The sequence below is a fragment of the Papilio polytes genome, unplaced genomic scaffold, assembly GCF_000836215.1.
Source record: "Papilio polytes unplaced genomic scaffold, Ppol_1.0 DF824047.1, whole genome shotgun sequence".
NCBI classification, from domain to species: Eukaryota; Metazoa; Arthropoda; class Insecta; order Lepidoptera; family Papilionidae; genus Papilio; species Papilio polytes.
This window is the reverse complement of record NW_013525157.1, coordinates 2710013-2726116: the sequence shown is the minus strand read 5'-3', so window position 1 is coordinate 2726116 and position 16104 is coordinate 2710013. Positions and strand designations below refer to the sequence as shown.

The following is a 16104-nucleotide window of genomic DNA, read 5'->3' as shown; positions in this document are numbered from 1 at the left end:
AATATAAACTATTGTTGTAAGAAAAGACATCATATGATCATCCATCATGGATGGATTGCGTGAAAGGTGACATGATCAAGAAGGGAGTGATGACTGAGATGACGGATGATAGAATGCTTTGGAGGACGAAAACCCGGTGCGCCGACCCTACGGGAGGGGAGATGGATGGAGATAAGGCAAGGGAGATGATGATGGAAAAGACATCATATAAAATTTGCACGAAACAAATTGATTTCTTCAGGCTCTAGATGTCAATTGATAACATTAGTTGTTTTCAATTGTTGTTGTGAGCAATAATTATGACTTAAAAAAGTACCTTTTATGAGAGTTTTTACTCGACGTACTTTATCTAGAGATGAAGGCACTGGATCCGTAATCAGTTTGAGCTGCGATACAAAACTGTCCCCAGCGAACAGTAAAGCCGCCCATCCTTGTGAGCCGGCGCACTTCTTCCACCGCACCCCTTCAGCGATAATAAACGCACGGCTCGATGCATTACTCGTCCTCGTCTCGAAATTCAACAACTCACTCAACTCCTTTATATCACCTTTTAACACTCGCCTTACGAACACTTTGAATACATTCCTCGTATATTTTCCCGCACGTCGTTTATTATGCACACTAGAAATTTTTCCAGTAAAAATGTATTTAGATGCCGCCACAATGCGTCTCAAAGAGTCGACATTTTTAAATAAAGAGTTATTATAATAACACGTTGGCGGGTCCTTGTTTATTTTTATCACGGTATTTCTTTTTCTAACCTTTTCTCTAATTAAAAACTCTGCATGTATTGATAATGAAATCAAAAGTAACACTAGGGATGAAAATAAAATCGATGTTTTCATTTTGCAGTTGTTTTGAAGGGTGTTAACACTTTTAGAAACATAACTAATAATTTTAATTAAATACAAACATTTTTATTGACATCGATTAGTAGGTATTGTTTATCGTAAGTTATAGGTGTGCATTTGAGGTGCGCGCGCGCCGTTCGGCGTACGGATCTCGACTGCAGGCTTTATCGTGCCCTCTGTAACTCGCAGCCTGTTTTTGTTATGTTAATCTTAAAGCTCCTCACGGCCTCCGTGTAAACACTTAATAGAATAAGTGCTTTCGCAAATTTTCAAACACTGATTCATTATTTCACTTCTCTTAAGGCGGCGTTTGTTTTAACTTTTTGTTTTAAGCTCGCACCTGAGATAACACCCCGAGTAAAGTGGATGTGTCAATCATATGAAATGTTGCGATTTATTTTATCTACAAGTTTTACAACAAATCTATTGGAATATGTACGAAGGCAACAAACGTTTTAATTACTTAAGATTTTTTTAAATATTGTCATTAAGGGCTTGATACTATAGTAAATCGTCTTAGCAATGAGATTAAATTGTATCAAGATAGTTTTTTAAAGGTTAAACTAGTTGTAACCCAGAGTACACTTTATACACGAGTGTGCGGTTCACAATATTTCTGTTTTAAAGTTCCAGTGGAGAGCTTTGAAACTGTAAGTGAAACGAATAGCGACGGCGGCGGCGAGGCCGTTACGAATTTATAGTTCAGCCATTACCAATGTAAAACGCATTGCGAATGTAAGGAAAGCAATTTGTCTCCATTGTACGTGTGCTCTGCCTACTAAACGAAAAGAATTTGAAAAAACAATATAGAACACACATTTTTAAACAAAACTAGAACATATATTTATTTTATAGAATTCATGTTATCTGTTCATTGACACTATTAAGTAAACTATTTTTAAAAAAGCAATCAAAATTAATAAAATAAATGATTGTGAAAGAATTTGTATATCTATACTAATATTATAAAGATAGATTTGTATTTTCGTATGTGACATAATTAAAAAACTACTGGGCCGATTTAAAAAAATCTTTTATCGTAAGAAAGTTAATATATTTTTGAATAACATAGGCTACATCTTTTAAATATTTCTAATTTTATGCGAACGAAGTAGCGAGAAACAGTTGTTATCTATTTTGTTGGTTCGACTCTATTTGTTAAGTTGCATTTATGAATGTATCCTAATAAATGATTTACATAAGTTTAACAAATACACTTCTTATCTATCGGTATGTGAACTTGCCATCTGCATCTACAATCTAGATATATCGGGTGCAGGTCCGTGTGACAAAGTGGCTTACTATCGGTGTGCGTGCGCGTGTGTCGTGTCGCGTGGGCGGGCGAGTACTAAGCTTGTACTATGTCCTACAAACACTCTAACAACTTACGTTCGTACTTCTGTTAAATGTTTGCTTAGACTATTGAAACGTTTGTATTTGAAAATGTTATCTTGATGGTTCGAAACAGAAGTACCATTCTTGAAGCATCTTAAATGTTACGAGATATAAAACGATGTATAGGTAGTCATTAACAGTTCAAGTTTATATTTACAAGAAACTTTTAATATAATAGTTAAAATTTTACAATTAAGATGCGTACTTCGATCTCTTAACTTAGTTTAGTAATGTTAAACTTGCAATTATTTCAAATAGACATCTTACTTATCATATTAATGTTATAAATGAGAAAATTTTTATGGATGAATGTTTGTTAGTTTGTAGCCTAAACAACTGAACGCATCTCATAGACATAGGGATACTCTGGAAGAATACATAGGCTAATTACTCACTTGTTATTCTTAATACCACACGGATGGAGTCGCGGGCGGAGGCAAGTACATCATAAGTCTAAATTGTAGGCGGTAATAAACCTTGCGACTTCTTTAAACGTTTTCATATCTAAGTCTAACGATACAATAACCTCCTACACAATAATCCGTAAAAGGAGTAATGCTAAATTCATCTAAATATTTTGTACGAATTTATTATAATATAATTTTTACACATGACTTCAAACTTATATAAATAATATCCTGATATATTATACAATGTAGAAATTAATAATGTGGTGTTATGTTTAATGTTGCTTAAGAGCCATATTTGACCATTAAGCACTTCTATACCTAATGTCACTAAAATTTAAAACAAAAACATACAAAAGTTTAGATGGATGGATGGACAGATGTTTGTTAGAGTTTGTAGCCTAAACGGCGAAACAGATTGTTATGAAATTTGGCATAGTTGTACAAAATAGTCTGGAACGCATAGGCTACACTATTGTTTTTTTTTTAAATTCCACGCAAACGGTGTCGCAGGCGAATGTTAGCTTAAAAACATAACATTTAAAATGTAAAAGGAATGGTAATAAATACTTTAAATAATTCGTTTGATATTAAGGTCGCATTTATGTAAGGGTTATATGTTTACATCAAAGGATTAATATCAGACAAATTATCATACTCCAAGTCACGATTTAATATAAAAAAATACTTTCCCTATCGAGGTTCTTTTCAAACCAAATGGAGATTTCCTTGAATTTTATTTCTAGCAAAGTTATCCTTTTTTGTTGAGATGTAAAAACAAATCTTCATTTATTTCGCATCTCTTTCCTTTTAACAAGGATACGTAAGTTAAGTGAAAGAAAAAAAGAACCCCAACTTCAAATGCAAACGCCACAAATATATGCAAAGATACACGCACACAGAAATACGCATATCACGTGTTGGTAGAACACAACTCAGACACCCACATAGCGCGCCCCCTGACAGTTGATTCCGAAATTTCTTACCTCGATAACGAGAATGAAGCTATAATTTAGTCGAAAGTACATATCACTTTATCCCAGACAGATTAAACTTTCCAACTCGGCTGATTAACGCAAGTTGAATTTAAACAGCGCCTGACTTTGTTACATAATCTAGTAACAAAGGAGGGAAGAAGAAAACCCATTAAAAGTGACTCAATTTATACACCGACAAAACGTTGCATGTAGAAAAACCATTTTCACAGTTTAATTACTTTTGAATGGTCTATCTCAACACAAACTATTCACTTGAATCAATATTCATTAGACTACTTGATTTAACTAAACTTGTGTCCAGATTTTAAAAGATTTAAGCATTTTAATTACACATTTAGAATAAAATATAGTATTTAAATTATTTTAAGAACGTCATGAAATATAAAAATATTACTACATGCTCTTACAATTAGCAAACGATTATTTACTTTTACCACAGAAAAAGCCACAGTGTAACATCGCATTTCACACAAAATCTTACTTTATTTTTATAATTGCGAAAGTTTAGATGGATGGAAGGATGTTAGAGTTTGTAGCCTAAACGACTGAATGGATCTCAATGATATTTGGCACAGATGTAGAGGATAGTCTGGAAAACACATATACTTTTGTTTAGTTTATTTATTGCATTTTAATACCACGTGGACGGAGTCGTGGGCGAAAGCTAGTTTACAATATAATAAAGTAAGAAAACGACGAACTCGATTACGGTATAATCCTAAACTAGATAACTCAAACATCAGATTAACATCTATCTCATTGTCCTTTGCAACAGTAAAGAAAATTGTTTGTGAAATTGATATCAGAAGCGGATTGAGTACATTTTGACAAATGGAACGCTGTAAGCTCGCAATTCGTCAACAGAGGCTGGTCCGGCCGGTCCGGACAGGCGCGCGGGCCGGATCGGCAGTCGTTGCAGCGCAATGCGATTCGAGCATAGCTGTGGCAGACAGCGGTCGATAATTGCATTCTGTGGTCGCGGGACGCCCCACTTGCCGGCGAACACGCGCGATCGAATGGAACGCAAACAAACTTTAGTTTTCTTCCAGAAATTTCAATCCGATAAACAAGCGGGCTTGAGCTGTGAAAAGCTTTCCTACCTTCTTAAACAGAGTAAACATCGACGTTCGAGTTCTGTTTCAATTATTGGACCGGTATTACGTTCGGATTCCTCCAACAGTGGATACTCCGCAAATGCATTTGAGCCATATCTTGTTTCGTAATCCCACCGAGTGCTCTAAATTCTTTTCTATTACAGTCCAGAGCAGTTTTATTCTATTAAAATCTGTAAATATTCGTCTAATGGTAAATTGTACTTTTCACGACAATAACACCTTTAAAAAATACTGATCCTGTAAAAACCACTTCATTAATTTCACTTTATTATTTTTATCTCGCAATCGTTGGATTACAAAGTACTAGGTAATTTATTTCGTTTATCTTCAAGACATATTAAATAACAAAATCGCAATAAAGGAAACTAAAACAAGAATTTCTTAATTAAGCTGTAAATTCTCCAGTTTATGAGAACGTATCGTCGCGTGTAGAGACTTATAACTCTATATAAAGAGGACCCTCCGATGTAATAAGACTAGAAGTTTTGAAATTACGAGCCATGCTTTACATATGAGGTCACAAATGTCAAATGTTTTGCAGTCTCGTTACTTAGTATTACGACTTTGAAGTTACGATCCGCAAATATAGTTAAAACTGTATCTATGTTAAATATTTTTTGGGTAATATTTTAGTCATGAAGACATTCGTGATAGAACCTTTTATTGTGTAGTAATAGGCCTGTTTCATTTCGTACTTGTGTCCAAACAAGTTCAGCTTAAATGCGTTAGACATATTATCTAAGAATAAATTCAATAGAAGAAAATGCATATGAAATTATCTAGGCTGTGCAAGTTCCAAAGCAAAATGTCTTGAAATGATAAAGCAATGTATTTGAATAAATCCTCGATATCAGAATATTTCTCAAAGTCAACACACCTACATACAGCTCGGAGACAGCGAAGTCTGCCAAATGCATTGTAAAACAACATCTTAGCATAGTTTTTTGTTATTCTTCCGAATTTTAAAATCCTGGAAGAGTTTGGTTGCAAGAGTGAACACTTTGAGTATATTTTAAGCAATGGTGAAATTTTGGAACGGGAAATTAAACAGATATAAGTACTTTTATTTTAATAATATGTAATAAAAATATCATTAAATAACGTTGACGTAGACAAAAGCATCTAATTTTGTGCAGTTATCGATGGTTGGCGTCAGCTAGATTCGGAGCTTTGTTCGGACACACGGGAGAAATGTCGGACAAATTGCACGGCGCGACTGCAGGGGAGCCGCTGCCCGTTGCCCGTTGCCCGCCTCCCGCTGCCCGTCGCACGGACAATACGCGGCCACATCAATGGTTATTTTATGCGCAAATGGACGCAGTAACAAAGTACTTGAATTGCCGCTGCGAGGAAAAATTGTTCCGCTTTGCCGCGTTGTTTCAATGTTCTATACAAATTGTGATAGCCCATTTTCATGCTTTGTACATTATTTTAAAATGAGGATAATCTATCTAGGAATTATTATTATTTATACGTGATTAGTTTTTTTCTTGATTTTAATACTTGTGGTATGTCCATATAAATCTTACTTTCCAATCCGCAGAAGTGTCGCGCGACATGAGAGAGAAATGGTCCACAAATTGCGTACGGCTGACTACGTCGCGTCGGGCGAGATAGCACTCCGCGACAGGCCTACATACGCAGTGCATTATATATGACCACATTATCATACATTCCTATGACTCTACCCACGTCAAGCCTACATAAAATGCGAGCGCGCTAGCTCTGATTTTAATGAAGATCTTGCATATATCTTATTTAATTGCGTTTACAAATTACGCGAAATAATAAAACTTAGAGTCAAGTGCAATCTATTAAGTTGAGCTACTTTAATGGAAAGTATAAATGTCACAAGCGATGCGAACTGCTCAACATAAACGAGAGTTTAATAGATCAGTAAAGTTTAAAGCAAGAGAATGCAATACGTTTATCTCATAAATTATTGCATTTATTTAGTTTTATTACAGCAATTACTCGAGCATAAGAACCGCGAACTTTGTGAAAATCTTTATATTCCAATCTTATTATTCTTAATACAAACCTTAACAATATCACAAACTCAAAGAGTTCCATATGGAATTTGTAGTTGCGTATTTTTCCTTCGTTTTTTTTTAAGATACGAGGGCATAAATATTTCACGAGTTAAGAGTATGAAGGAAGTATACAAATTAACATATGTAACTAAATAGATCTTGACTTTTGTTTGTACAGTCAGCTGCATCAATAAGTTTATAAAACTTCAGAAACGAATATAGGCTGTAGGTATAAAAAATATGTATGCACTTATCCGTCTTTAACATGTATTTTCAACACATAGGTGGTCAACGACGCCCATGGACATCCGCAACACCAGAGGAACTACAGGTGCGTTGCCAGCCTTTATGTATTCGTCGTCGAAAGCATAAGAACAGATGCGGTTACATATCTTTAAAACTGAAGGTGTATACAAGTTTTATAATATTTGTAAATCATACTTATTTTATAAATGCGAAAGTTTAGATGGACTGATGTTTGTTAGAGTTTGTAGCCTAAAAGGCAGAACGTATCTCGATGAAATTTGGCATAGAAGTAGAGCATAATCTGGAAGAACACATAGACTACTTGCTTTAGTTTTTGTTTAATTGTTGACGGAGTCGCGGGCAAAAGGTAATGTATAAATATTTGCAGCTGACTGTACTTATCCAGTTTATGTTTTATAAACAGAGGAAGCGATATCCAATAAAAGTTCTGTTATAACATTCCACTTATAATAGCAAATAAAATAAAATTTTATTAACAAACACGAGTTTGTGAAATAGTTCTGGTTTAACTGCGCTCTTCGAATATTTAGTTTAAAAGCAATTGTCGTTTTATCCCTACTGTTCCAATACTAGTTTACAGCTAAGCCTTACTCTTATAATATCTACTTAGCATTAGTTACTAAATCCCTACAAAAGTTCAATTTCTTGCAGCAAGTATACAGGATTACCGTGATAAGGTACATCTAAATACTGATAAAATTTTACAGCATAGTCTTTTTGCCCGGTTTATCCTACTGCATACAAAATAACATCATGTAACTGCAAGTGTAGTAAAGATTAAGTAAGTATATTCGATTCTCCAGAAATCGATTATTTAGATTTGCCTTTTAAATGTGAACAGAAGTAACTACGTTACATCGTTTGATTACATTTAGTACGAATTATTATTCAAAAAGTAAATGTAATAAAAATATTATTTGTATATTCCATCCAATTTCAAATTAAATAAAAATTCCTTGGTTTAAGTAAACGGCTCGTTTACTTCGTTCGTTTCATAAATTTTCAATAACAATGAGCAGTTCATCGACATCTAAGACCATTTCTCAGTTCAAACTGCCATTGTAAGCTGGACACGAACAATTTACGATACCGTAGGTTTTGCGCAAAGGCACGTCGATAAATGTAACAAACGAAATCAAGAATGCTTTTTAAAATATACCCCGTTGTAACAAACGCCCCCGCTCTGCAATTTCTCAAGTGTTCAGTGTCGGCGCTCCGCCGGAATAAACGATTTGTTGGAGACAAATAAACATTTCTGCTTTTGTTATTATTACTCCCTGCTCGCTCTTTTGTTGAACGTACAGCGTTCGCATATGTATTGTCTATTTTATTTTCTGAAAATACATACTTCAACAAAACAGTCACTTGTTTTAGTCAAACGAAACTTAATTGGGGTAACATTATCTGTGATAGATTTGCAATTTTTAAAAGTGTTCTTATATTTTTAACACGTAATTTTTTAATCCGTGCTTTGGTAACAAATTTTAATTACTTAACATTTTATTCAAACGAAAAGCTCTGAAAGCCTTTATAAAGGCTTTACCAACAAAGAGCATACAAACATAATAAAGTCTCATACACAATGGGCTCTATTAGAAAATGTAGCGTTACCTTTTGTAATGCAACCGCGACCTAACAATACGTCGCATGCGAGAATTGTAGGTCTGCCTTAGGCATTGATTATCCGATTAACTTTAAACTGGCTTTACTAGTACACTTTTAACCTAACTTCTATTTCTAGTGTTAAGTTTATTTTTTATATTTGTATTTTTTTAGCTTACAGTAACACGCGACTTGTTGTGTATTCAAGTACGATGACCCAATTAGCATTGGAAAGATCATCATTTTCAAACTTATTTTCCGTAATTTTAATTTATAAGAAAATTTTATTAGTCATACAGTAAATTTGAAAAATATTTTTATTATTTACAAAAGGGGCGCAGCGAAAGAGCGCCAGTGAAAAGGCGCTTGTTCGGTGACCGCGTCCGTTCTGTACAAAATGTCAAAGTGAGGAAAAGCAAAGGCGGGCAAAATGATGTTGACACAGTGACCGTGTCGCTGGCGGCAGCGCGGCTCGGCGTTGCGGCGTTACAGCGGGGCAGCGTTGCGGCGGAGCGTTGCGGCGGAGCGTCGCGATCGGGTGGTCCACTCCGCGCGGCCCACTCCACGATTCCAGCGAAGCCGTCATCCGCTGGAATAAGCGGCTCATTATTCACTAAAAGCCCACGGCGTGCCCGCTCGGGTAATTGGAGGCTTTGTTCCTTTACGCTCGGCTTTGACGCTCTCTTGAACTGTGCGAGCGTCGCCGCTCCGTCGGATTATTATTCGCACAATCAACGATGTGCGCACGGCTTTAGATTAATCTGACAGCTGAGGTATGAATTGTTTAACGTAGCGGATAAATGTCGCAATCATTTTTGCACCGAGCTCTACCGCTGCTTCTGTCGCGGCTGCCTCTAAAGTTGTTCCCCACGATCATAGTATTAGTATGAAAATGGCGTGTTTCATAAAGATTATCTTCTGTGACTAAATGAGTGTATAATCATTTTACCCACATCGTTTAAGCTCTTTGATTGAGACCGTAAAATGTTAAGTAAGGTCTGCAAAATTTATTTTCTTTACGCCGTCCGACAGTAGACAGTAGCTGTAACATATACATTGATAATTATGTTTTAAATTTAAAACTTACATGTACTAGAAAAACATCGCAAGTTATACGCAAGCAATCCATCTCGAGTAAGTTGTCGCGGTGAAACATTTATAATGGCGCTCGCTTTCTAATCTAAAGTTGCATGTTGCATCTTCGTCTCAGGCTCGTTCGCTCGTTACAGTTATTGCAGTGTTCAGTTATGGTCTAATTAATTGTTACGCGGGCGACATCGTCAGTTTAATTACAACTCGCACACCACGACGTATACTTAGTAGTTGGAATTAGTTTACAGGATATGTAGTAAATTTAGTCCCTTTTTCTCTTTTGATGTTGATAGAAAGTTGTTGTTTCATATTTGACAGCGTTTTTAAATATATTCATTACTTTTTTTGTCAATTTCTTAAAAGTCTTAGGAAGTAAAACACACAAACATGCATAGTAACATTTTGATTAAAGCTAAAATTTAAGAGGTATAAGTAATTTTTTAAAAGTGGCTCGAAAGCAGTTTGTCGCGATCGACGGCGCCCCGTCAACACGAGGGCGCTCGTTACGGCGAGCCCCGCGGCGCAGGCACCCCGCACGCAAATTTAATAACAAGCCTTCAACTCCGATTGATATGCAATATTCAACCTTAAGCGACAATCGATACGTGCGCCGGGCTTACGTGTGAACGCAGCCTTAACGTTGCCAAGGTTTATAACCAGCCTTCCTCATTACGTCTGTCGGCGTTATTGCCATCTCTTCGCAACATCAGTAAACGCCGCTCAGAAAATATTTACGTACATCAGTCGTGCAAACATTAAATAGGGAAAGCAAAGGGAAAAAACACATAATTATAGCAAGCTGATCTCGTATTTGACTGTACCGTCGCTCGTTTCTTTTAACAATATTTACTGTGTGTAAAAAAACATCCAGTGATTTAGATGCTACTAGAATATAAATTATTTTTCTACGAACGTAATAATTTATTTAGTAGCCTGATTACAAATACTCGTTCGGGACGTTTGACTTAAGCTTTTGCACATAAACTACAATATGACTAATAGATGGACCTGACACAAGACCAACTCCTTTTAGTTGTAGATTACTAATCAAATAAATCATAAACAGTATTTCTTATTATAATTGAAAGCAAATGTCATATTTGTTAGACCAGGCGCACACCTTTGACTGAACTATCGCACAACCGTTTTTCCGATTGTCGATTGGTTCGCAGGCAGTTCTACAACTAAAAATCGAGTAGTGTGCGCCTGTATGTGTGTACCTTCATGAAAGTTCATAGAAATCAAAGCGAGACTAAACAGTTGTGCAATAGTTCATTTTACAAAGTGAGCGTATCGGTTTCGATATGACACGATGTTAAAACTACCCTCAACTACTACAAGCCCGAACAGAATCCAGTGGCTGTTATGATACGCTGACATCGGGAGAACGTGCGGCGAATCCTAGTGTCTGTAACTTCATACTGCGAGTATACGAGGCGTGCCACACCTTGATACTTGGAGACAGTTCGCACCTACACTATTTTGAGCAAGATACCAATAAACAATATTAAAACACATTAAAGCAAAATTTATAGCCCATTGACAGTCATTTGTATACTTGAGTTATGGAACTTGTAAGATCGTAAAACGTCAAACAACCTTCTATAGATCGTTAGTTGACGTTAAGTTTATAAAACTAATGCGTTAATTTTGGGAAACTTTTCATTATCTAATGCTCAAACAAACGCTGCGCAAAGCATTGTTTAAAGCGCTGATATAGAATTTAATTCCATTACACGAAGACTCCACGGTTGCTCAGAACAAAAGGAAGCTAATCCTATTAAACATTATGTTTGCTGACTCTTCTATTCCTGGAATAAAACATCTTAACATTATTTGTTACTTTTTTCATAATAATTTAAATTAACATAAAATTGACCATATTAATCATATCATACTAATATTAGTAAAAGTAAATATATAAAAGCGAAAGTTAAGATGGATGGATGTTTGTTAGAGCCTAAAAAGTTGAACGGATTTCGATAAAATTTGGTACAGATATATGATCGTTTGGAAGAACAAATAGACTACTCAATTTTGTTTTCTTAATTCCACGCGAAAGGAGTCGCGGGCGAAAGCTAGTATAAAATATTTTCTTATGATATTATTAAAACGTGCGATTAGAGCAACCGTTGGACTTTAAAAAATAAATCAGCATTAAAATACGTTGTCATACCAATAATTTTAAACATTATCTTTCTCAGACGACTCGAAGGATCGACTTAAGAAACAATAGTGGCTCCTACCTTAAGGATTTTGTGATAACAAAAAAAAATATCTTAAACAGAACACGGTCACGAAGTCACGTAATCCAAACAGATAGATCTTACTGTCAGTAACGTTGTTGGATGGGTGTGGCATTGCGCTCAGGATATGTCAAATAAAAACAAAAAAAAGGAAATGCTTATGAATCATCACTTTTAGTAGCTTGTACCCAAGCCACGCCACCAGCCTGGGATGTAATATTCAATAATTGCCAGTATTTATACCGTAAAGAGACTTGGCTATAAGGTTAATCGTTTTACAATCAAAGCAACGATGAAAGTTTTTGCTGTGTATTTATTTTACATATAATTAAGGCAAAAATATATGTGTTTTTTTCTTAAAAATGGTGAATAAAAAGAATGCGATAAAATTATTGCAAATTAATATCTTGAAGTAGATAAAGTTGTTATCTCGTAGTGAACGATAATCTTATTTATCCATATCTGTTTATCCTTTCCGGTGAGGACCGATTGTGTTTATGTTGTTGTTTAAAATAAATTGTTAAATTTTTATTTGAATACACGGAGGCTCAATTTTAGTCCATTACCCGTTCCACCCTTTTCTTATAAGCAAACATTTGGATGGGAATGTGGATTTGACAGTGGAGGAGAGAGATAAAAAGGGGAAACATCCTCTTTATGTGCGTCTCTTCCTCCGCCGATTTAGGGTAGGCAACGCATCTGCAATTGCGGATGTCTATGGGCAGCGGTCGCTTCGCCATTTTGGCGGATTCAGGTGGCCGCTTGCTCGATTGCCTCCTTATGGTATAAAAAAAAACGTGTTTATTCCAATAGCCTTAATAATTCCAGACGTATTTAATTTACGATTGTTATGTGAAAGAAAAATATTTTATACATGTATCTTAACTCATAAACGACTGTTAAAATACCTTATAAAACGACAATAGAAAAGCAATAACCGACTCTATATCAGAATAAAGTGTGTTAACGTCGCTTCTACGTCAAGATTGAGACATATATCATGTCAACTACAGTTTTCGTTGTTATAATGAAATTCCTATACATTCTTATAACGTAGGAATACCACGCAAAATCCCGCTCACGAAAGTTAGTGGGTGCGTTCATAAAGAACCCGAGTGCCCGTGGGCGACGCATTTCTATGTGGAGCACAACCGCTGTTGCACAACATGACAGTGGGAGAAACAATGTCTACAAAATATGTATTATATTCAACCTACTTTAAATATATAAACAGTTGTAACCGTACAGAAGAATAAGAAAGATAGTCCTGATGCTAGAGATTATGAAGCGACCATTTCCATGCAATAGTTTCAACAACCAGGCGTTTCGATATTGTCAAATTAAGATTAAAAATAGTTGCCTTATCTTGTAAACGTAATTTGGGGTAAGAAAAACTACTTTTTATTATAGGTAATAATAACAATAGACTATAATAGTCGGTACTAGAAGCCGAAGACGGATTTCGCATTGAGTTGTAAAAAAATTCGCATTACTTACAAACAATATTAATAAACAGTACTATAAAACACATAACAGAAACGATAACGGCATTTATTTTGACAAGATAAAAGTGTATAAAACCCAGTATTATTAAATTTAAACATTATTTTTGCTGCAAAATCAACTGATCTTTAACAAAATCTACGTTTATATAACCTCTATACAAAGTTTAAAATACCATCACCGTTATCCATTTACATTTAGAGCTTTGGACTTTAAAAAGAAACAAATGTTTACCTTTTTCGCGTATCCGTATAAAGCTAGTAGAAGTTTCGTGCTATTTGTGTCACCTACTTTGCACAGGCGCTTTATTACATCTTTATCTACATAACTACGTCCACTCGAAGAGGCTTTTGGCTTTTTACGCCAAACGTGTGTGCACTTCGCATTTGTACTTTAAAATTGCAACTACGAAATTATACGGGAAAACGAACCTTATAGACCAAGAAATCTATTTATTTTTTTAAAGATTGTTAATCAACAGAATAATCAATGTCAAGGCCAAAATTGTCTTCGATCTCATAAAAAAAGGTTAGAGTAAATTATACTAGAAACAGTATCGTTAGTTTCAGACTGGTCTTTATTTATTTTTTCCTTTTTGTGCACAGGTGCTACATTTTTACCTAATTTCATTGTAAAATTAGTATATTTTTTGGTTTCACGCTATTAAACAAAACCTTGTAAAAGCACTTTCTTTATATCTTTTGTTCGATCCTCAGGAATATTGTTGAATAATATTTTCTAATATTAGACCTTACGTGGGTGTCATATTAGCCGAGCTAAGCAAAGCGGTCGCACGTCACTTCGAATATATTAAGTTTATGAATTTGATAACGACTATTATTATAAATGCGAAAGTTTAGATGGTTGTTAGAGTTTGTAGCCTAAACGACTGCACGGATCTCCATGAAATTTGGCACAGGTTTAGAGCATAGTCTGGAAAAACACATAGGGTACTTTTTATCTCGAGAATAGTTACGGTTTCCGAGGGATTCATTAATATAGTTTTTTAAAGTTTACTCGATCATTCTGTAACGGTTCAACACATCTTATTGAAATTAGGCACAGACATGAAACAAAGTCTGGAGTACACATAGGATAATGTTCATTCCACAAATGAATTGGTGTAGATGTAGAGTATAGTCTGGAAGAACAAATACGCTACTCACTTTTTTTAATTTCACGCAGACAGAATCGCGGGCGAAAGTGAGTCGATATATAACTTTCATAACCTAAATATTCGAGTTGAATGACATTTAACTCGATCACGCATCGTTTCAAATAACATGAAATTGCGTCGATGAATCGAATTATATTTATTACCTATGCATACGAAACTATTAAGTTAAAATCATAATAAACTAATAGAGATAATTTTCCAAGAATGTTTTGCACACGAACAACTTAGACGAGGGTACCTAAGTTAGAGTTTCACAAACGATTTAATCGAAATATCAAATATTATTGTTATCACTAAAATTGCAAAGAACTAAGCGCTGGTAAATCAATAGCTTCGGTCCTCTCCGCTCCACTAAATGGTTAAAGTTTTAAAAATAACTCCAAGCAGCAGCTACGAGTTAATATTCACTTTATGATTCTTTATAACTTTGTACAGTATTGCATGCTCGAAGGTTACTTCGCTGTGAAGTGGAATAAAAAAGAAGTAAAAGTAACCGTGTATGGAGCTTTTCAATAAAACCAGTGGCGTGAAACTCGGCTATTGGTTTTCTTTGCGCTAGGGTTGCGGCGCTACGCCGACTAACTCAGACGTCTACATTCAAACATTCAGATTGATAGCCCGAAAAATATCAATGAATATGAGAATGCTTGATACATTTTTGTATCGCTTATTTTTTATCAATATTCACATATCACATATAATGCACTTTGTATTTTATTTTAAACAGTTAAATCTATACTATTATAATAAAGCGTAAACACACACTCCTTTGTTGCCTAATATGTCAGCAATTACAGCATGTTTTTTAATATTTTTTAAAATAAAAAGCGCTGCACTTACGTCACGCTTTAGGCTATATATTTTCACGAGATTAAACTTAGTGGCCAATTTTTTGGATAAAACCCCTATTGTGGGAAAGATACCATAAGTTGCTGCCAACATCAAGGAAGCAAGGTTGCCATGGTTTGACATCATGTCATGTCATTTTGACATTTGCAATTGATAATTTGACAAATGTAAAAAATAATATGTTTTTTTTTTAATTTTACGCGGATAAATTCGCATAGTAACAGGTAGTCAACTATTAAAAATCAATACAATACAGTCAGATTTATTAAGTTATACACAATTATTCGTAAAAGACAAGCCTTCGCTACTCTACCAGCTCAGCTTGAAACATCAAATCTATTTAAAATGTAAATATTAATAGACTTAACTACATTCCAATAATCAAAAGTATCATATTAATGAATGTAATGTACACTATTAATTAAAATAATATTACTTAAAATTCAACTGAGCTTTCACTCGTTACCTTTACGATCAATTTATTGAATATTTATTACGAGTTCTGAGGCTTAGGCGCCTTTTAATTACGCCTAATGAAATTTTCAAACGTTCAAACCGGATAATGTGAA

At 34.9% G+C, this 16104-nt stretch overlaps 1 protein-coding gene across 7 annotated transcripts in view; it reads right to left on the bottom strand.

Annotated features, from left to right (window-relative positions):
- The window catches only part of LOC106100673 (agrin-like), a 127610-nt gene that overhangs the window by 74915 nt on the left and 36591 nt on the right, over positions 1 to 16104 (bottom strand). Inside the window, exon 1 of one of the 7 annotated variants that reach the window (XM_013279639.1) lies at positions 317 to 985. The exons of the other annotated variants lie outside the window; for them this stretch is intronic. Within the exon in view, the coding sequence (XP_013135093.1) occupies positions 317 to 845 (529 nt within the window). The 5' untranslated portion in view covers positions 846 to 985. Of the gene's footprint in view, positions 1 to 316; positions 986 to 16104 lie in introns of those variants that run through there. 7 annotated transcript variants of the gene reach the window in all.